The 23982-nt window shown below is 39.8% G+C and overlaps 1 protein-coding gene across 10 annotated transcripts in view; it reads right to left on the minus strand.

The window, feature by feature from the left end:
• Glrb (glycine receptor beta) overlaps nt 1-23982 on the minus strand; it is a 99349-nt gene that overhangs the window by 59061 nt on the left and 16306 nt on the right. For 5 of the 10 annotated variants that reach the window (XM_076932570.1, XM_076932569.1, XM_076932568.1 and 2 more), the window contains one exon: nt 13220-13370. The exons of 2 other annotated variants lie outside the window; for them this stretch is intronic. In XM_076932570.1, the coding sequence (XP_076788685.1) occupies nt 13220-13341 (122 nt within the window). In that variant the 5' untranslated portion in view covers nt 13342-13370. Of the gene's footprint in view, nt 1-13219; nt 13371-14726; nt 14873-23982 lie in introns of those variants that run through there. 3 more of the 10 variants (XM_034500539.2, XM_076932566.1, XM_034500540.2) reach the window with 2 other exon arrangements.

Raw genomic sequence — 23982 nt, forward strand, 5'->3', positions numbered from 1 at the left:
TTGTCTTAACTCCTTGTGTCAATGCTATTGCAGAAGCAGTGGTGCTAGCAATTAATGAAAGAAAAGCTCAGTCTGGTTTATGCAATAAAAAGGAGGAGATGTGAAAAGCTTTTGGGGCTGCCTGGCGGGAATCTGTCATTGGCCAAGGACAAGGAAATGAGCTGCTTGAAAGGAATCTGACATTGGGCTGGAACAAAGAAGCAATTTCAGGTACAAATCTAAATCCTAGGCTAGAACAAAGAAGTAATTATAGGCAGAAATCTAAATCTTAAGCTAGAACATAGAAGCAGGCTTCAGGCATAAAAATGACTTTGGGCTAGGACAGGGAAGTATGCTCATATATTTTCACCATCCTGATAAGCCCTTAGAAATAGTGATCACAGGAGTGATCACGGGACTCTGTTTATTGTCATAAATGCTCTTTGATTATCTGGGTTTATTGTCTTCTTTGTTCCCGGACTATTTGCATCAATTGTATTGCTAGTTCCTCAACCTAGAACTGACCTTAATACTTGCATGTAATTTAAACAGTATAAAGGCAAAAAAGGAGGAGGGGGAATGGGATAGGGGATGAATGGGTGGGCGCAATCAGGAAGGGGGATGGCATCTGAAATGTAAATAAATAAAATATCGAATAAAAAATATTGACAGTTATGCTCATGGTGGAAAGGCAATGGTAGATAAAACTGCTTGGTCATCAGCACAAATCAAGAAATTTGTAAAATGTAATCCCAATACATTCTTTACCACCACAAACTACTAAATCATTATACCACATGTCACCAATATATAAGACCACACACCACCAAAACATAATACACATCACCAAATTAGCACTACACGTCAATACAGAAATCTCTACACCACCAATATTTAATATCAGACAACACATTACACATACTACCAATACATAATGCTACATATGTCCAACACACACCACCACACACCACCAAAACATGAGCCCACATAACCAATACATAACATCAGACTTTATCAAAACATACCACACACTGCCAACATAAGCCACACACCAAAAACTAGATCCCTGCAAAATCAAAATATACTACACACCACCAATAAATAAACCTACACAATTTATACATAATACCACAAGCCTTCAAAACCTATCAAACATTAACACTCTAACAACAACTTATGTAAAAATTGTAATGTCCCTAAGCAGTATTCTAAAGAAATACTCAGATAAACATAATTTTAAAACTAAAATCAGCATTGTGCTAACATTATACCTGACAACCTGCACAGTGTTATTGCTATAATCTAAACTGAAGAATTTTGGGAATAAAAGCACTTGGGTAGTTTGACTTATAGACTAATCTAGACTCTTACTCTTCATGGAAGGTCATTCATAAAATACAATACAAAACAAAACAAGTAAAAACAAAACAATATCTAGGGTATTCTAGAGGTATACCTCTTTTTTTCTGAAAAAGTAATAAAAAGATGAAACATGGCTGCAGTAGTTGCTAGTGACAAATACACATTTTCTAACACAAATCAGAATCTTTGAAGGACATTAGCTCTTCCCAATATTTATATCCTCTCTCCACTGACACGGAGAGGGACACTCAATGGCAGTGTCATTTGATGCTGTGTAATGACAGGATCAACCTCTGGACAAAGTCCAAAGTAGGCAAGCAAGTATCTTCTAGCTGCTACTCTATGTTGTTATAAAATCATTTCTGGACAAAAGAGTCCATTCAATGTGCATGTTCGACCAATGAACTGCAATGAAACAGAACAAAATGTTCACTGATCTGATTGTAGGCTTCACATAAAAACTCTCTCTTAAGGAAATATCATTTGTTAACTTTGGCACAACATTAAAGAACATTCAAAATTAGGAAAACCTATTTAAGTGCTCTTCTCTTTTCCAATTTCATGTGGTCATCCCTTCTTTGTGTTCAGCCAAATTAATATACCATTGTGAACCTACTACAAACGTGTATGGGAGAGTGTAAATAAGGAGTCTTCCATGATGTCAGCCCCCAAACTAACACACAGCAATGCACAGCAAAATGCTATTGTCACTAATTTTAAAGCAATACTTATGAAAATTTCATAAAGTAAGTTATTCTTGTTAATATTTAATGCCTACATTACATAAAACTGATTTTTTGCTTGTTTGTTTGTTAAACTGGGGGTTAAAACCAAGACCGCACACAAATATGCTCCCACTGTTGTGCCCAATGCATTGACAGTGTAGTATAGTGAAGTACAGTGGGAAATGGAAAATGAACGGCTGGATATCCCACAGTAAACATACCTAGAGATGAAGATGTAGATACAACAGTTCCCAATGGTCACACACACAACCAGAAATTGGTACGGGTAAGGTCATGGGAAATTGGGATGGGAAGGTCATGTAAGAGTCAAGAATGACTATCAGGAAAGACCCAGTGGTTAAGGAGTCAGTGAAACTAATGTATCAGTAGTAGTTTGAAGGAGTAAGGAACAGACTCAGAGCAGGGAACTCTAGAAGCTAATCATGAAGCAAGGAAAAGACCCAGAGTAGAAATGGGGGTGTATTAGAAAATATAGAGAAAAGCACATGGTCCTTACCAAGTAATAATGGTTTCAAGGAAAATGTCTAGATTTATTTATGAGGAAGAAAATTATATCTGTGTCAAAAAGTAGAGTAGAGCTGGGTGTGACAAAGGTGTTTCACTTCTTAAGATAATGTGAGGTTTTGTTCACTAAAGGGGGCCCACAAGAAGAAAACAGCATAGTGGAAACAGCTCATTTTAGTTCAGGAAATACAACAATTAATAGAGGGGAAAGGTCATGAATTCTGACTATACTCCATACTTATTTCAGGTACAAGTCCCTTCAGTATGGTTTTAAACCCGTAAGGATAAAAGAAATCAAAGAAAATGCAATGGAGAACTGCTTTCAGAATGTAAGAGGGGGATCCCAGGGGCCCTCCACTAAGGGAAACTCTTTTTTTCAAAGCCAAGAGCTGAGGAGGAAAAAAGGGAATGGCATCTCAGAGTAAAGAAAGAACAGGCATTGGGAGGGTCTCAAACGTCTCCTCTACGGCAGCAGTTCTCAACCTTTTTAACGCTGTGACCTTTAGTGCAGTTCCTCATGCTGTGATGATGCCCCCAACCAGAAAAATATTTCATTGCTTCCTCATAACTGTAATTCTGTTACTGTTATGAATTGTGGTGTAAATATCTATAATGGGGGCTGCCAACCCCAATGATTGACGATCACTGCTCTATAGCCAAAAATTAAAATGTCATGCTGAAACTGACCCAAGTATGAAGAAAGACTTAATTTGTGAAAATATGAGATGCTGATAACATAAACAATTCAACTTTCACTTGCATTATTCTATTTTTAAATGCCTATATTTTGATATGTTAAATATCAAACTGGATCCACTTGTAACTAACTTATTTAACAAACCGAATTTTGTGTAGGCTTTAAAAAATCAGGCTTCATTATTTTAAAGCTGAGAAACAAAAATAATTGAGAAAAACAAACAAGAAAAAAAAGAAACCTAAGTTAACCTTAACTAACAAGGTTACAAAACAATCATAAAAAAATAGTAAGTCCGAGACTAATTTGCCTCAAGTGAACAGGTGAGTCATTGAATACAATCAAATTTTTACTGTACGTCTGATAAAACTGAAACCCAAATGGATTGGCTTAATGTTCTTCAGTGTGTGTCATGTTCTTCTTGCTATGACCCAATGTCTTGTCCAGCATGTGTGAAGAGATGTGCAAGGTAAATTCATCTTACCAATATCATGTTTAACTGCACCATCATTAAACCATGGATATGTCAAAAGATTAAGTCTGGATTTCCTATGTAATCACTTACTTATTTGATTCAACTGTATAATCAATCATACCTGGAACTCTTAGGCACAAATTTTTAAATAACCATGTGCTAAAACTATATATGGCCATCTCCTCTTGACTGTTTGCAACGTAGATTGTTAACTTACATATGATTTAACTAGAAAGTAAAGACCTCATCTGAAGGATTTAGTTTAATCAACCATCTAAATATATGATGTGAAAGAGAAAGGATTCTGGGAAACAGTCCAACATCAGTCCTAACCACAGGGTTATGAAAATGAATTTAAATACTATTAATATTCAAGTGATACTTGATTTTGGTTGTATCTCTTCCTGTTTAAAAATCAGTGTGGTGACAAGAAACAAACCAACAAATGAACAAAATATAATAAAAAAAATCCCCTATTCTCTTTAGAGGCATCCATAGTATCCTTTAATTTACTTATGTCTTCTGTATTTCCTCCCTTAGTCATGGTTCTATAGTTTGGCTTATACAAAAGCAGTCTAATTTATTTCATAAGACAAAGACTTAATCATAAGTTATTTAGTTTTCTACTCTTTAATGAAAACAAACTGCATTAAAACAAATCCAAGAAAATACAATAGACATTTACAACCAAGCAAGCACCAATTGAGACCCTGTAAATAAACTTCCACATAATTTTAACTCTTGAAAATTATAGCAACAGGCATTTAGCACAGTATTGTAGGTGAGTAAATCAGAAGATGGATACTTTTTTTTCCAAAAGCTGAATTTTAATCAGTTTCCAAGACATTAACTAGTCACCCTTCTATAGAATGCTGTTACTTCACAGAATTCCCACTCCCGACCGAAGCTGCTGACTATTTAAAAATTCTGTTAGGACAAAGCAGTATTTGCTCAGCTAAGTCCTGAAGAACTGGCAAAATCTGGATAAACAGAAAGTTATGTTTCTAAATGTAATAATAATAATAATAATAATAGCAGCAAGGAAAGGTTAGAAAATGGAGCAGATCAACCTTTCTAAAACAAGATTGTAGCTGCACCCAAAGTCTGGAATATAAATTTGAAAGTCTCTTAAAATCTTGGATTAAAGAAAATGTGCTGGAAATTGTATTGCTGACTGTAAGACTATCAAGAAGAGAATGAGAACAGTATGCTGAGACATATAACAATAAGGCGAGTCACTGGGAAAATACCATGACAGATCTGTTGACAACGCTGGTAAGAGGAGATGCACTGAAATGAAACCTGAATAGAGGAGATCATTTGAAACAAAAGGTGCAGCTCCCATTTCAGCTTCACGCCTGACTGACTGGAGTAATGGGGATGCCAATTTTAAATGCTGAAGAATTATATTTGGAAGGACAAGATCATTAATTCAAGAGATTGCAAAATAACAGTATGCCAGCAAAGAGAAATTGCAAAATAGATAGTATGAAAATATGTAACCAAACACTAGAAGAAGAAGAAAGAAAAAAAAACTGGTCCAAGTGTAGAATAATGACAGGACAGACAATCCCCATGTGCACCCACGTTTTACATGAGTCAGATCTTTTCAGTCAGCCTCTCATCTTTGGCCAACTTTTTCAACTTGTACATTCTACAAGTACAACTAAACACAACCTCAACTGGAACTAAGATCCATCTAGTCTGCTAGTGAGAACTAGATAAAAGAAAGTAGAGAGATTAATGAATACCATAATAATTTGCATAGACACGATGGCTTTTGTTTTTCCTTGTAAATTTACCTCTCACCAATATCTACAACTGACGTGCATATATTCTAGCATTAAATGGTAAAAGAGACAAAATTCTCAGAGAAGGCATCAAGTGCATTTATACTTATACGTAATAATTTAGGTTATGATCAGAATTAAAGAAATAACTCCCATTCTTTTCTAGTGTGGGCACAAGAGCAAAAGTAAACCTGAGTTACTTATGTCATGATTTTAACACTAGAGTGTCAAGGATTTGAGAACACTTAGAGGATATGGTAAATGCAGGCTGACCTGATTGCACACCTGTACAACAAGAGTTACCTCAATCAGTACTTCATGTAAAACTCCTCAGAGGGAAGACATATTACTGGCCAGAAAAAGAAGAAAGATTTTGAAAAAACAGAAAAGAAAAAAAAGAAAAAGAAAGAAAAACAAAAAACCAAAAAACACTTAGACCAAAACTCTGAGAACACAGAGTGTTTCACAAGATGGTGGCACTCCCGCTGCATCCCGATACCAGACCTTGCTGATAGCAGAACTGAGCACCTGAGTGTACCCAGCAATACCCTGGGAGCAGGCAGGCTGTGCCAATCATGTGCAGGGGCTAAATGGGTTAAGAAGGCAAGATGAGGCTCAGAAGCTACACAAAACCCAGGCTCCTAGCTATTCAATTTTTAATCTCTTAACATGGGCCAGTCAAACACATTTCCCATGCCAGAGTGGCTATAATACCTGCCCCAGCCCTGATACAGTCAATTATATTTCATCTGATCTTTAGTCAAAACTTCTTAAGTTGAAGCCAAAAGTCTCACTCCATATAGCCTTTATTCATTAGCCTGGCTTTAAACTGATGCCAGGCAGTAAAGTCTAGTTTCTTATTTACATCACAGATGTTCAAATACTTGCAAACAACTTTCAATTATCTCAGTTCCTTTAGCACTTTCTAGTATGAGAATATCTTAATTGCTTCTACTATTATTTCCCTGTTCTGGGAATACTGTGTAAAACAGTGCAGAAATGCCCATAAACTTCGCTTTAAACATCTAAATAAAACACTATACATATATACATAAACATTCGTTTGTATCAATATGATGACATTATCAAACATTTTCCAAATATTCTATTAATCATACTTGGACAAATAGTAAGTGAACCAATTTTCCTATCTCATTACACCTTTGTCTATCACTTTACTTTTATTTTGTGACTATTATCATTAAAAATGAGTTTCATTAAGACATTTTCCTATCTGTATATCATTGTATATTCCATTTATATTCATCCAAGTATTCATTCTGGTCAGCCACTCTATACTCCTGCAAGACAGGCCCACTTCACTTGCCCTGCCATCAATATACATATACATGCATATGCATATATGTATATGGATATATATATTCATATGTATATATGGTTAAGTCTAACACATATATATACACACTGTATTTATACATATATGTATTTATGAATATAAATATACATGTACTACATGTATATACTGTATATGCAGTATATACATATATTGCATCCATATATATATATTTCATATAATATTCAATATGCAATTCTTATCTTCTCTTAATTCAGGGTTACACTGGATCCCAATTCTATCTCACATTACATTTTCCAATGTTACAAATTTCAGTTTGTAAGTTTTTATTTTCTCTAATATTTTCATTTAATCACTGATAAAATGTTGAATATGATGAAGCCAAAATTCTACTCCTGCCAAACATAACCCAGGGTAAAAATATTCCACTTATTAGCCTAGTTGTGAATAAATCTAGTTGTCCATATGCTGAGACCATAACAAGTGAATCCAAACATAATAGAAGCAGTAAGAAACAGACAAAGGCATATAGATTTTCCTTCACTTATTAAAGAAATTTTCACCTGATGTATATTTTGTGCCAGGCATTCTGTTGTTCCCTGGTAATGAGTCAAGTAAGTATGGTTCTCTCATGAGTTTACAAAGAGCTGGAGAAGCTCCAGGAACAATCATGACCATAGAAGTCAAGAAGAGGGTTGTACAAATGGAGAAGCTGTCAAAATCTGATTGCCAAAATGAGAAAAGAGAATGGGATTGCTTCACTATATCATAGCACAATTCGCACATACACACACATATGCACACGCACACGTGCACATGCACACGCACACGCACACGCACATGTTTCTCAGTAAAGGTCATGGTTTTATATTTGGGTTGATTTTGACTTCATTATGGAACTGACAGTTCAGCAACCTACAGATTGGGAAAAAAAATCTTCACTAATCCCACATCCAATAGAGGGCTAATATCCAAAATATATATATAAAAAACTCAAGAAGCTAACCACCAAAAAACCAAACAACCCAATCAAAAGAGGGGCAATAAAAGGAAACAAAAAATTCACAACAGAAGAATCTCGAATAGCTGAGAAGCACTTAAAGAAATGTTCAAAGTCTTTGATGGTCAGGAAACTATAAATCAAAATGACCCTGAGATTCTACCTCACACAAATCAGTATGGCTAAGATCAAAAACTCAGGTGACAGCACATGTTGATGAGGATATGGAGAAAGAACACTCCTCCATTACTGCTGGGATTGCAAACTGGTACAGGCACTCTGGAAATCTGGAGGTTCTTCAGAAAATTGGAAATAGATCTTCCTGAAGACCCAGGTATACCATTCTTGGGTATATACCCAAAAGATGCCCTACCATGATACCACAGGGGCACATGTTCCACTATGTTCATAGTGTCCTTGTGTGTGTCCAGCCAGAAGCTGGAAACAACCCAGATGTCCCACAATAGAAAAATGAATACAGAAAATGTGGTTCATTTACACAATGGAATACTACTCAGCTATTAAGAACAAGGGCATCCTGAGTTTTGCAGTCAAATGGATAGGACTAGAAAATACCATCTTGAGTGAGGTAACACAGACCCAAAAGGACATGCATGGTATGTACTCACTAATAAGTGCATATTAGCCAAAAAGTACTGAATGCCCAGGATACAATCCACAGAACTCAAGAAGGTTAACAAGCCAAAGGGCCCAAGTGAGGATACCTCAGTCCCACTTGGGAGAGAGAAGAAAGCAATCACCATGGGCAGAGGGATGGAGGGTCGAGATGGGACAGAGAGAAGAAGGGGGAGAACATGATCAAGTATTGGGGAAAAACAGGAATAAAGTCCTGAGGGCTGGCAGAAAGAATGGAAGCAGATAACCTCAGGAGGTAGAAGGTGGGGGAGACCCTCTAGAATGTACTGGAGACCATGGAGGTGAGAGACTCTCAGGCTCAAAGGGACCTTGAATGAAGTGCTCTACAATGGGGAAGGGGAACTTGTAGAGTCCACCTCCAGTGAAGGGACAGGACATCAAGTGGAGGGATGGAGTTGCCATCCCACAGTCCAAAGCTCTAACCCAGAATCGTTCCTGTCTGACGGAACTGCAGGAACAAAAGTGGAGAAGAGCCCGAGAGAAAGGAGATCCAGTGACAGGCCCAGACTGGGATCCAGCTAAGGGGGAGGCTCAGGTGCCTGACACAGTTACAGACGCTGTGGGGTGCTTCTAAACAGGAGCCTAGCCTGGCTGCCCTCTGAGAGACCCAACAAGCAGCTAAAAGAGTCAGATGCAGATACTAACACCCAACCAATGGAAGAAAGCCAGGGACCCCTGTGGTTGAACTGGGGAAAAGCTGGAAGAAGCTGAAGAGGAAGGCAGCCCCATGGGAAGACAAGTAGTTTGAACTAACCTGGACCCCCAAGATATCTCAGACACTAAGCCACCAACCCAGGCAGCATATACCAGCTTATATAAGACCCCTGATACATACGGCAAAGTATTGCCTGATCTGGCCTCAGTGAGAGAAGATGCACCTAACCCTATAGAGACTTGAGGCTCCAGGGAGTGGAAAGGTTGGGTGGGTTGGGGTTGGGGGGTTGGGAATATCCTCTTGGATACTTGGGGTGGGGGGAAGAGGAAGAGGTATGTGATGGAGATCTCTCAGGGTAGGGGGTTGGACCAGGCAGATGAAAACTGGAATGTAAGAAAGGATTGAATAATTTAAAAACAAATGCTGAATGAAGAGGATGCATGCAACAATGTTTGTAAATTTCTAGGCAGACAGACTGAGGCTTAGTAGTGAGCAAGTGATAGTTATTGCTGTGAATTCCGAGCAAGAACCTTGAGGAGGGATTTAACTAACATAGCCAGAGAGCACTGGTGCTTTAACTATTGAGAAGAACCCTGGTGGAGATGGGAAAGAGAGAGCAGGTGTGCACTCAGTGAGCCACAGACTGGAATGGAGAGGATACTGATGAAGATGTTGGACTCTAGCCATCAAGAATCTTCTGTGTAGAGACAAGAAATGACAGCCATATCCAAAAAGCCATGGAATTCCTGCAAGGCATCTCAATATTGGAATGACTTCATTAGAACCAAAATGTAAGGGGAAAATACTAAAACAAAACCATAACAAAACAGAAACAAAACAACAACAAATACTCTAGAGTCAGTGTGGAGCAGAAATAGCCATGAAAAAAAGAATAATAATAAGAAGAAATGGTGGTGTAGTTAAAACAAGCTGTATTAGAGATTGTAAGAAAGATAATTCAGACAATGCTTGTAAAGAGGTGAGAGTAAAGACACTCCAGAGGTGCTAAAGAAAAGCTGCTGAGCTTCTGAGTCTTGATGCCTGCTGAATTTAGATGCTGATATAGAAAGGATAGGTCAAGAGCAATCCGAGGATGGCAGAGGTGGTGTGGTCATTTGTTGGCACCTTTGCCACTGTGTTAGGAGTAGTGTGGGGAGTTCTGAGAGTACTTTCCACATGTTGAGTTGAGCTTTGGGCCACCATGGGACAGTCAGGATGGTGGGTGTTACCCTCTACCCAGCCCTGAACTAGACATGAAGTCTGGGGAATTTATGTTATGTTATATGTATAGTGGGTAAGTGTAGCTATATGCATGGGTTTAGGGGAAATCTTACCAGCAGAAAAGAAAACTCACACAGAGCCATCTCTCTGGCCCCTGTCCTGTATTTTAATATGTGCACTCTCATAACAGAGGAGGAATAAAACTACTGTTCTGGTGGAAAAACAAAACTAGTTAATTCTTGTTCACTACAAATACACTGGGTAGGCTCCCATGGCTTATCAAAGTCACTCCTGAAGTGTTCAAATAAACAAAAGCTTGCCAGGCAAGAATCTCATGATATTAAGTATTCATTTTCTACCCTCAATTTCTGAGATTTCTAATCACAACTCTGTTAATCAATACACCTAATAAATTTACACAAAGTAAATAGTTTAGATTTTTAAACTACAAATAACCATGCAAGATTACTTTACAGCACATTTTATGGCTGAGATTCTAACCTGAGTTTTTAGAGCACTTTCATATAATAGACCAAATTCCAGCCAGAGAAACCACTTCTGAATTTCTTAAGTTCTTAGCATTAAAGCTGATTTCATTTATTTTACTTCAGTTCTGCTTTTTTAGGTTAGGTCTCACTGTATAAACCAGAATGGCTTCGAACTCCCAGTCCTCCTACCAAGTGCTGAGACGATAGAATTATATTCCTATGGCAAGAGATAATTATTTATAAAATGAATCCAACACAAAAATATACAAGTGTAATTTACCAGGGAAAATTTATCTGTATGTCTGTCTTTCTGTCTATTTACTTTAATGATCATGTACGAATGTGCATGTGTCACAGCAAGCATGTGGTTGTCAGGGGACCTCTGTAGAAACTGCTTCTCTCCTTCCAATGTATGGGTTCCAGTGATCAAACTCAGCAGAGCACATTGACCTGCTGAGTTAACATAACATCTCAGCCCTAGTTACATGTTGATAAGGTAGAATGTTTGATCAGGTTACTACAATTATCAGTGAAACTTTACTTAGCCTCATAAAGATGTAAAATAAATGTAAGACTATGGTAGAAACTAGCAAAGATGGATTTTCAACTCATTATATAACATATGAAGTACTGTAACAAGAACTCAACGGGTACAGATGGTACCTTATGAAACTTCATAATTTTCACAGTCTCCAAGAAAAACTTTATTATCTTAACTCACTTTTAAAAATCTGTTTTAAATAACTAGAGACCCCATATATATTGACCATTTTTATACTTTGGACAAGTGCACTCATGAAGATGTGCAAGTATCCTCTAGCTACCACTGTAAGGCAAATGGAGGCGATGGGGTGTGCTGTTGTGGTGTTTAAACAAAATGACTTTTGATACAGGAAGTATGGTAGGGGCTTGACTGGAAGGTAATAACCAGAACATCACTAACTTGGAAAAACAACATGACTGGCCCACAATAGCCTGACCCCACCCTCACTACACCTAGCTGCCACAACTACAAGGCATATACCAGCTTGTATCAACAAAGAATATTTAGAACTTGAAAAATGTGTCTTTCACATGAGGAGAAGGCCCAACATCAACTCGAGGGCTGACCTCCTGATTAAGGCACAAAAATGGTAACACGGAGGAGTTCTGATGTCAGCACGTGGTAGACCTGGGCCTGCCCCTCACCCCTCAGCAGAGACCCAAGGGTGCAGAGGCCAAGGAAGTGCATACATACACATAATTCAAGGCTAGCCTACATTTCATCCTTATAAGACTGCTAAATAGGTTGGCTGTCAATGGTACAATTAGGAGATGCCTCTGGATATGACATGAAACTTACTGAATGCTAGACATTAGTTTCCATGACACCGCCTTCAGACTTTTAAGTCTCTTACATCTCTAAAGTATCAACTGCAATGTATCCAGTCTAACATCCTTGATTTACAAACTGTTTCTTCCTAAAAGACACTTTATGTTTCTTACAGACATTTATAGAATTCAATGGTTCACATGTAAGTTATGATGCTGGAATAAAATGTTCTCTGCGGTCAATATAATTTCTCAACAATAGTAACTGAAAAATGGCCTATAACAGCAAAGAAACTACGTGTGTTGTGTTATGACCTAAAATCACATTATAATCTTTAGAAGTCATTATATAGTGTTTATCTGCTGTAACAGTTGGATGTTTTCAGCTTTTATTGACCAGTAATATTAACCCTTCTTAGAAAAGATCCCAGGCTGATAAACTTTGACTTTTGGGAGACTGTAGCTGGATTTATTTATTTTTTAACAAAAAGTAATTCTATATTTTATCACACACTTCTTGAGGGATACACTAAATTCTTTTTGTAAGTCCTTTACAAAAAAAAAAAATACTTCAGAATAAATGTTATGTACCATGCAAATTTACTTCCACCATGTATACCAATGAAAATATAATAAGACCTCAAGATAATACTTATCTGGTTCTTAATGAGTCTCATTTCAGATTATTTTTAAATCTACTTTTTGAACTAGTATTTGCTCAAAGCCTAGACCCACAGCATCCACTTAAAGTTGCGTATCTGGCAAAAGAAAGCTATAACAGCTTGTTTCACTTTTGTAATTGATATGTGAAGGTGTGTGTACAATGCCTTCTTTACCACCAGGAAGCCACCATCACATTTCAAACCTCTGTCTACTCCAACGTCCTGCAACCAGGACACAATACGTGCATGACTGGATACAAAACGTGTTGTGGGCAGGCATTTTAATAACCGGTCTGGCTTTCTAACAAAAGCAGCCACATTGCTCTGCAGAAGGATATAAGTAAGATGTGAGGAACGTACGATGGGCACAAATACTGCTTCTTTTTCCCTTTCCCTTTCTTGGAAGACTTTTCTTTAGAACAAGCGTCTTCAAACAACAAGGACATTAAAATAAAAAAGGAGATGGCCAATGAAAACTTCATCTTGAAAACGGAAGTTTCGGCAGCTCAATCTACAAGAGAAAACGAGAAGGTGTTCACACTTAGAAAGCATGTGACAAAACTGTGACTTCTCTTTAAGGAGCTTCACCATGGCTACCCAACGGGCAAGCGTAGCTCAAACCCTACATCACTGAGCGTTTAAGTGTCCTTTATATAGCAGCAACGCCTCTTTAAAGTCATGGTGAAAGTTCAAATAAACATAAGGAGAAAACAAGATTCCAGTAATAAACAATTGGTGAATGCACAATTTCCAAGTCTGGGATTATATGAAATTAAAATTTGGCATTAAATTGGAGAGTGTTCCAAAATAGGTTCGGACAGATACCTGTAAGGACACTTAACACACTGTGAAAATGGTTCACTCTGGCTGGAACAGTTGATGTCAAATTTTAAAATCTATGTTGTATGGATTTTTATGCCTTTTACTAACAGACTTAATTCAAAGTAAAGCAACAAACAGATACAGGAAGATTGGCACGAAACAGCTCCACACTCTAAAGCCGCTGCTTGTAAAATATCACTAAATTTGCATGCCGCTTTGTACCCTGAAAATGCCATGCAGTAAGTTGGCTTGCTAGTTTTTCCATTCATGTGGGAACTCCTGTACCAGTCAGCATCAAAAAGAGAGTTCTGAGTAATAGTAAGGAGACAAAATTCAAGCGAGCTTCAGATAATGTTCCCACCTACAAATTAACATCACTGCCTATGCCCAAAAGAGAATATCCTGCCAGAGTACAATAAACAATAAAGCAAACCCTCAAGCATTTACTGACAGCAAAAATAGTTTAAAAAAACAAAAACAAAAAACCTCTTCTGCTTGCTTCGTTTTCAGACCATAAAATTGTTTTCTGCAATCTGAGACCTAAACACCCAGTTCTCATCCCACTCTTGTATCTGCAACGCCAGTGTCCTGTTTTTACCCGCCCCCTCTTCTCAGGTTTACCCCATATTTATCCTCTACACCCCCAAAGCAGGCCCAAAGGGCACAGCACTAGGTCCTTCACCGGCAGCCACCTCTACCCCTGGGGATGACAGTCCCAGCACTGCAGTAGGGCTGACCCCTTGGCTCGCAGCCCCCTGTCCTCCTGGAGCGATGCTGGCCGCTACAGCTGGGCTCCTTCGACCCTTGTCCCCAAGGCTCGGTGGCTTTCCAGAGTGGCTGGCCGCTGCAGGGCCAGGTGAGACTCCCCACAGCACCCCAGGGCCCTCCGCGTTTCTGGTCCCCAAACCCCGTCCCAGTCCCCCGCGGGCATCGGACACTGCGTCTTGCACCGAGCCCGCCTCGGGCCCCAGCTCGTCCCGCTCGGCCCCGCCGCAGTGCGCAGAGCCGGAGCCCGCGCCGCGCGGAGCTCGCCGCCAGGCCTTACCGCACGCGCCCCGCAGCCCTCCGCCGAGGTGACGGCGGCGCAGGTGGCGGGCGCAAAGGCAGCTGCGACCCGCGAGTCCCGCCGCCGCCCGCGCATCCGCCGACACAGCCACCGCCGCCGCCGCCGAGCTTGACGCGCCTGCTCCGCCCCCGAGCGTGCGCCGTGGCTCGCCGCGGACAACTGCGGGGACCGCGGGCGGAGGTCGGCACCGTGAGGGACACACCGCACAGTGGTGGTGGTGGGGAGGAGGGCAAGGGAGGGGGAAGGGACGTTAGGGATCTTTGAGGGGCACCATCGCTGGCCATGGGGGAGGCTGTTAGGAGAAAAGAGCTAAAATAAAGGAGCGGGGCTCAAGGAGAGGCTTGTGGCACTACATGATGTGGGATAGCAGTTGGCCTTCCTGAACCAAACTGGACCAGTTTCCTGTGGTTTCATCATCTCCTTCTCTTGCTGGCTTCTAACTTAATGTCAGAAAGATAATTCTAATTTCTGACCTTTCTATGCAGGTTTCGTCTGGTCGGAATCCCTAGAGTAGTAGAGCGCAAGGAACACAGCTCCTGACATTGGTTGTACAGTTGACATTGTGCACAACAGGGCCCTTTCATTCTCCTGGCTCATACTGTCTCCAATGACCCTCAGTGTGTCTGGACAGTTGCACCTCCTTCTCAATTTTATAGATGGCAAAATTGAAATTCATCCCAATAAGAGATCCACTTAGGGTAACAGATCTAAGAAGGGATTTAGCATAAACACACAGTGGTTTTGCACAGTAGTGCCAGTTAGTTTTTGCCTGATGGTACCTAACTATTCTCGCTTCCATTCCCATAGTTAAGAAACAACTTCCTGGGCGGTGGTGACACACACCTTTAATCCCAGCACTTGGGAGGCAGAGGCAGGCAGATTTCTGAGTTCGAGGCCAGCCTGGTCTACAGAGTGAGTTCCAGGACAGCCAGGGCTACACAGAGAAACCCTATCTCGAAAAACAAAACAAAACAAAAAAAAAAACAAAAACAACAAAAAACAAAAACAAACCAGAAACAACTTCCTTTTAAACTTAAGCACCCTACCCAATCCTATAAGAGCCCACAGGAATTCCCTTCCCTTCATTCAACTTCCCTTGCTGCTGTCCTAATAAGTGCAGTTTTGTCTGCTGAGGTCAGACTGTGTGCTCTGGATGTAGGAGGGAGAGTAGGGAGAAGTGATTAAAGGCATGATTTACACTCTCTCTCCTCTCCCACTTCTCCCTACTCTCCCTCCTCTCCCTCCTCTCCCTCTCCATCCCCCTCCCTCCTCTCCCTCCCTCTCCCTCCTCTCCCTCTCCATCCCCCTCCCTCCTTTCTCCCTCTCCCTCTCCCTCTCCCTCTCCCTCTCCCTCTCCCTCTCCCTCTCCCTCTCCCTCTCCCTCTCCCTCTCCCTCCCTCTCCCTCTCCATCCCCCTCCCTCCTCTCCCTCCTTTCTCCCTCTCCCTCTCCCTCTCCCTCTCCTCCCTCTCCCTCTCCCTCTCCCTCCCCCTCCCCCCCCCCCCTCCCCCTCTCCCTCTCCCTCTCCTCCCTCTCCCTCTCCCTCTCCCTCCCCCTCCCCCTCCCCCTCCCCCTCTCCCTCTCCCTCTCCCCCTCTCCCTCTCCCCCCTCTCTCCCCCTCTCCCCCTCTCCCCCTCTCCCCCTCTCCCCCTCTCCCCCTCTCCCCCTCTCCCCCTCTCCCCCTCTCCCCCTCTCCCCCTCTCCCCCTCTCCCTCTCCCTCTCCCTCTCCCTCTCCCTCTCCCTCTCCCTCTCCCTCTTTTTCTTGAAATATAAATCTCCCTATGTATGCAGCCCAGGCTGCCTGGCTTCGAAGTCACATGCCCACCAGATAGCAAATCTTAAGGGAAGCCTAACTGATTTGAACCCAAGTGAGTGTGGCCCAGCATTGTGTGTGGAAGGGCAGATGTGTCCCCTAATTCATGTATAGGCCTGTAACCTATGGGAGAGGAACATCAGCTCCACACAGCTTTCTGGTTCACAAAGGCAGCTATAACTAGGAAGCAATCATTATTTACATTGCTAAGTCATGGCTGCCTTGTTTTAAGGCTTCACTAACTAGAACAGCACACCTTAAATTGTATCAAAGCATGACCATGCATTTTAAAGGCTTATAAAGATGTAAAGGCTTACTACACACATTGTATACCACAGAACATTTGGAGACGAGATCATATAAGGAATAGGAAGTGAGTGTTGAAACTGAGTAAAACCTGAGTTTTACTCAGCAGAGTCTGAGTAATGAAACAGACTCGATCGTACCCAGTCATATTTGGACCTATGCTCAAAGTTTCCACAACTAGTTCAGTTTTCCGGCTAAAATGTATGAAAACACACATATTTGAAGTATTATAAAAAGCATGCCCAGATTTCAGGAAACTAGAAGTCCTGCTGCTTAAATGGCCTTGCTCCTGTTCTTTGGCTGTTATGGGTCAGCCATTTCCACAACTCAGGGAGAGCTGCTTGTGGAGACACTTCTCAAGGTACGCTGCTCTCTCTGCCTGAGGAAGCAATCCCCCAAACACAGAAAAGATGATCACAAATTTCTTGCCCTGCACGTGAAATGTGAAGCCCTTCAGGGCTCCATCGACTTCCTTATCCCGAAGCACCCTGCCCATTCCTATAAGAGCCCATGAGAGTTGCCTCCCCTTCACATCACTTCCCTTCCTGTGAGGAAAGGTGATGCCCCTTGCTGCTGCCCTAACAAATGCAGTTTTGTCTGCCGAGGTTAGACTTTTGTCTCTTTCCTGCTTTTTGTTCCTTCATTCTGCACCCCACAATCTAACAATTATAAAAGAAGAGGAGGCTGTTCGTTAAAATGAACCCAGGTGTTGTGATAGATTGGTGGGGGGTTGTGCCCAAAGCTTAAGGAACAAAGTTAATGATCTTACGTGAATACAGGTACACTCATAATTTTGAATATTTTTCTACAAATATGACCATCTTACAGTAACATGGTTGTTGAGTGTGATATCGTGAATGAGGAAGCTTCTTTTTTATTGGATATTTTATTTATTTACAATACAGATGTCATCCCCTTTCCCCATTTCCCCTCCCTAGAACCCCTTATCCTATACCCACTCTTCCTTTATGCTTTTGTACCATTTTGATTACATGCATGTATTAAGGTCAGTTCTAGGTTAAGGGTCTAGCAATACAGTAGATGCAAATAGTCGAGGAACAAGCAATGCAATAAACACAAATAGTCAAAGAAAAAGTAAGGCATTAAACCCAGTTACGTGAATACTCCGGTGATCACTGTTTCTAAAGGCTTATCAGGATGACCAAAGCATCTGAGCCTACTATACTAGCTTAATGTCATTTTCACATCTAAAGCCTACTTCTTTGTTCTAGCCTAATATTTAGATTCCTACCTGAAATTACTTCTTCGTTCTAGCCTAATGTCAGATTCCTGCTTGAAGCCTACTTCCTTGTCCTTGGCCAATGTCATATTCTTGCCAAGCAGCCCATTGTCTTGTCCTTGGCCCATGTCAGCTTCTTGCCAAGCAGCCCCAAAGGCTCTCTACCTCTCCCTCTTTTTTATTTCATTAACAAGACTAAGCCTGTCTTAGGTCATTCTGACAAGAATGCCTTCCTTACCTGTCATGGAATATGCATTATCTAAGGCAATGTACTTCTATCTGAGGTTGGTAAGGCTTTGTGCAGAATCTTGCCAGCCTGTTAATTTAATAACTCTGTCTGAGGGTCCATTTTCAGGTTTAAGCCATGTACTTTGACTGCCAACATGTTGATGTTGTTAAAGATAAGCTTTAACACAATGGGCAGGAATAAAAGTATTCCCAGGACAAGAAGGCTAGCCTGATCAAGCTATATATGCCATTCCTGAGGTTTGACCAAAATGGAAATACTGATCTCAGGCCATGGATAATTTTATCAACATTATCTGCAGCATCAAAGCTCAACAGAGCAGCATTCTTTAAATTTATAATCTCACCATGCAAAGTTAACACACCCAGAGAAGTGTTAGGATTATGCCAAATATCCTACATGTCTTTAAACTTTTGTCTAATTATAATGACAATCATTGTGAATTTCAAAAGTAACACTACTCCAATGATATTTGTCATGACACTTGGGATGGCTCTTAACTCTTGAACCCTGAACATCCTTCAGATAATGTGAATGGGTTATAGAGCATCATTCATTGTCCCAGATACCTATATAAATCCTTTATATACTCAATACATTAGTAACATTTTTTTGCTAGATGGTTAACAAAAATAGTTGTCTTAACTCCTTGTGTCAATGCTATTGCAGAAGCAGTGGTGCTAGCAATTAATGGAATTAAAGCTGTTATACAAGCAATAATCAAGCCTGCTACCCTCTTGCTTCTACTTAAAGCCTAACTCACTTCTTCCAGCACTTTCAAGCTTTTTTCAGAGAATCAAGGTTTTCTAATACTCAGGGCAGTGAGACAAAATCTGGTTGATAGGCCCCTGTAACAAACATGCCAGGTTTCAACACACTAAAATAATTGGAAATTATACAGTCAATGCAACTTACAATCTGTTTGGTTGTGGTCTGTCAGGGGCATCTCTGTCTATATGCTGAAGGACTAGAATCAGCCATAGGCCTGAAGACAGCAGTAGGCCTAACATGTATGCCTGCTAGCACAAGTCTTGGGTCTCTGTGGAAAAACACTAGAACAGATGGCTAGAAGCTATTGTAAACAAACAGCTTTGGTAGATAGTTGTCAGGCTCTAGTCATAGACCTTGTAGATAGGTGACCTTGGTAGATAGTACCAACTTAGATTAGGACAAGTGAATCATAGGTGGAGTCGTAGTGTTCTGTCCCCTGAACCTTCACCCAGCTGACATACTGTTCTGGAAGATGTCTGTACTGCCCCTGAACACATATGCTCCTGTGTCATCCCCTTCCCCACATCCTGCCTTGTTGTGTATATAACCCCTGTGTGAAAAAGTAAAAATGGCAATTTGATCAGCCTTTAGACAGATTGCCTTTCTTTGCGTTCACTTGTCCCCCATCTTCTCTTCAAGGTGACCTCCCCAGACCCCTGTTTAATGTCCTACTGGCCAGGACAGTGATCTCTTGCAATTCTTTAAGGGATTTTTGTGTTTCCTCTTTAAAGGCTTCTACCTGTTTACTTGTGTTCTCCTCAATTTCTTTGAGAGTGTTAGTTATGTCCTTCTTAAAGTCCTCTGTCATCATCATTCGAAGTGATTTTAAATCTGAATCTTGCTTTCCTGGTGATATGGGGAATTCAGGACTTTCTAATGTGGGAGAACTAGGTTTTGATGATGCTAAGTACCCTGGGTTGCTGATGCTTATGTTCTTGCATTTGCCTTTTGCCATCTGGATCTCCTTAGTACTACCTGTGCTGTCTCTGACTGGAGCCTGCCTTTCCTACTATCTTGGTTGTGTCTGAACTGTTTAAAGTGAGTGCTGCTGCTGGGTTTAGAGCTGAGGCCCAAGATCTTGTCAGTGCTCCAGTGTAGACTGGAAGAAACCAGTGCTCAGGGTCAGAGTCAGGGTCAGGAGTAAGTTCCTGTATCCCAGTGGGTTCCAGTTACTCCCTGTTTGGGGCAGGTGTTGCTGTCTCCTTATCTAAGATACTGCCCAGGTTAGTGCTCCTGGGAGCCCTGCTGAGGAAGCTTCTAAAACAGTCTCAGGAAGTAGTCTATTTTCTATAATCTGTCAATTTTTTACTTGTTTTCCTAGATTTTCTTTCTCCATTCCTGGTCTACTCATCTATCTACACATTTTTAAACACTGTGTTGATTACTAAATTTACCTCATGGGACTAGACTTCTTTCCAGAGCTTTAGACACTATATATCCAAATGCTCTTTCAACATCAAATTTTTCCTATGTTTTATATTTATATCTATGTCTATGCCTATGCCTGTGCTTATGTCTATGTAGTGTTGATTGCTTTTATCATTGTTGTGTATAAATACTCAACAAGAAATGAATTAAAGGAGAGAATTTATTGGCTTACAGTCCTGGGGATATAGTCTCTCATGGTGGGGAAAAAATGATGGCAGTAATGTCAGGCAAATGGTCATATTTCATCAAAAGTCAAGAAGCAGAGGACCATGAATGCTGGAATGCATTTCATGTTGTATTATGTCAGTCCTTAGCTCGAATACCGGAAATGTGACCCCTGGACATTATGACCAAAAGTCCATACATTTGTCTGTAAGACCTTCTACACCCCACTCCCACACGCACCTGTGACTCTGTTTTCTACACTTCCCACTTTTCTCTTTTTCAGCTGCTCTGATTTTCTCAATCCTCGTCCCACCTTGGGTGCTTGCCTGCAATTGTTCCCTGTGTTCAAAATGATCTTCTCTCAGAAAGCCATGTATTAACTTTTTAATATCACAGTCTACTTTCTGAAATATCAACACTTCATGGACATTCATTAAACATTATTTAAAAGTTCAGCTTTTGCCTCCATCCAAGGATCTCTGATAACTTTAGACTTTTTTCTTTCTCATGTTATTTATTGCATTCTAGTATACTGGTAATGCTAATAAAACATCCTAATATACTATGAATACACTACTATTTTTGTATTTTCTCCTCAGAGTGAATAATAAGCCCAATAACAGCAGGAGCTTCTCTGACTTTTTATCTAGTGATATTTCTCAAGCAAAATGCAAATGACCATACATAATTTGGGTAACTTCTCCAGGACCAAACAGATTAATTGAGGTTAAATATTTGAAAAAAAGAGAGAGAGAGGAGGAAGAGCCACAAATAATACTTTTTCTCGTGTGTATGTTTATTTCTCTTTGCTTCATAAAATGATAGATGTGGAACCTAGTTAGATATTACATTTTGCTTTTTTGTCTCATTCATTTACAACTAGCTGAAGATAATTTTGTAGGCCTATCTCAAAGCAATCAATAACGAACGTATGCTATGTGTATATAAACCTTCCTTAAAATATGTCAATCTTATATTTCCTGGTCATGTAACTTAATTATATACATAGTTATCTTAAATTGAATATTGGAATAAGAGAGGTTATTATTATATCAGCTGGCCTTTGAAAAAGGCAATTTTTACTCATCCTTTCAAGTAGTCTCAAAATAAAGACAAAATATTAAGTATAAATTTATTTCATTGTCACTCAATTCTACCTGACTCATTCCATAATGATAGCCTGCAACATAGTTATCATTTATGAAGTCTTGTGTCAATTACAGTCCATTTGGCATTATAATCATCAAATATTAGCAAAAAGAATATATCCAGCTACTTGAGATGTATTTTTCACGAATCATCTTTTTCTAAAATTTCTCAGAATAGAAGAAAGAAGTATGAATATAAAGAAGAAGATTTCAACAGAAGATGCTGAGAGCAAAGGGCCTGTTAGCCTCTGTTAAGTACTATTCATGAACTGTAAAGGAAAGCAAGAGATGATGAGTAGCCAGCCTTACTGAAACAATGGGAATAGCATTTGGTAATCCACAGTCACTTCCACGTGCTCTCCTTACACAGAAGATTATATCTAACCTACTCTCCAATCATATGATTACATCTGAAGCTCACTTTCAAATAACTGGTGCATTTTCTTTATTCCATACTAACTAAAAAAAAATCTTTAGTGTTGTACATAAAAAACTTCACTACTTACTATGAACTATCTTTTTTAGGACAAATCATGGGCCAGAAAGAGAAATTAAATTACCCAAATTAATAAAGCAAGAAAAGAAGTTAGAACTTCAGCTTTAATGGCTGTTGCAATATCATGACACAGTGTATCTAAGGACAAGTGTCACCAAGTACTATTCCTTGTGCTTCATCATGTGAGGACCTATGTTTAATCTCAAGAATCCTCCCTCCCAAATTTGTTTGTTTTTAGTTGCATATGGACAAAGCAAAGAAAACAGCTCACTCACTATCTAGGCAAATGCATGTTTGTGTGCATCAGAAAAAATGAAGCCAAGCAGGCTGTTACTTAAAGCTCCACAGTCATCTGAAATATTAGCTAATATGTCAGCAATTGTTTTACTGAAATCTTTTGTGCTCAACATAGGAATGATAATGGAGATTCCATAAATTAAATTTTCTTTCATATTGGTTGAGGTTGTATATAACCTGCTACTTTTCATTATTGTGCAGTACTTTCAATTTATTTTATCGTCAACAATTGTATGAGATTCACATTCATTCTGTGGTAATTTATTAGGTGAAAATCAGAGGATATCATGCAACTTTTCCAAAGTCACTTTGCTAATAAATAACTTAGAGCAAGATGTACCTACATATGTCTGACTTTGGAACCTGGGTCCTTAAAATATTTACTATTTGACATCATCACATAATAGAATAGCAATCACATTCAATGAAAACTTTATATTAATTATGATACTACAATTATAAATTGAGTGAGATTTAAATGAGCAAGATAGCTTTTCGATATGTGGAGTGTATTCTGTCAACACTCAGGGTACTGCTTAGAACTATCATGTGGCCCATCTTAATATCTACTAACCTGTGCTCATGCTCTGTCCACAGAGATAAACAATCTATAGTTGACAGTGTATGGACCTCAAATAATATCTGGGTTGTATCATTTTCTTGAAGTTCTAAGTACAATTGCATTTTTGTGATATGCCGCAGCACTTAGATAGTTTAGACATCCAATCTAAATCCTTAGTAAAATTAATAAAAGAAACATCACCATCTATGTAAATGACATATTATTACTCTTTTTTAAATAAGCCTTAGAAACAAATAAATATATTGCTTATTCGGTTTGAGAAGGCTACTTTCTTCAATATAACTTTTTAACCATTTGTTTGTTTGTTTGTTTGTTTGTTTAGCATTTTGGCTACAGTGTCCACTTCCTTGTTTTCTCTCATACCTTCCCTGCCTCCCATTCACTCCTTCTCCATTTCTTTCAGCTTTCCATGAATATCAACAGTCATGGCATCTCAAGTTGCAGTTAAGACTTGGTACCTCTTCTCCTACTAGGGCTAGATAAGACAAGTCCAGTAGAACGAAAGGGACCCAAAGGCAGCCCCTGATGATACTATTAAGAATCCTACAAAAGACCAAGCTCCACAACTGTAATATATGTTCAGAGGACCTATGTCAGTCCCATGCAAGTTCCCTGGTTGGTGGTTCAGTCTCTGAACCACTATGGGCCCAGGTTAGTTGATTCTGTGGGTTTTCTTGTTGTGTTCTTGACCCCTCTGGCTCCTACAATCGTTCCTTCCCTTCTTCCTCAGGATTTCCCAAG

The sequence above is a fragment of the Arvicanthis niloticus genome, chromosome 4 (genome assembly GCF_011762505.2).
Source record: "Arvicanthis niloticus isolate mArvNil1 chromosome 4, mArvNil1.pat.X, whole genome shotgun sequence".
Taxonomy (NCBI): Eukaryota; Metazoa; Chordata; class Mammalia; order Rodentia; family Muridae; genus Arvicanthis; species Arvicanthis niloticus.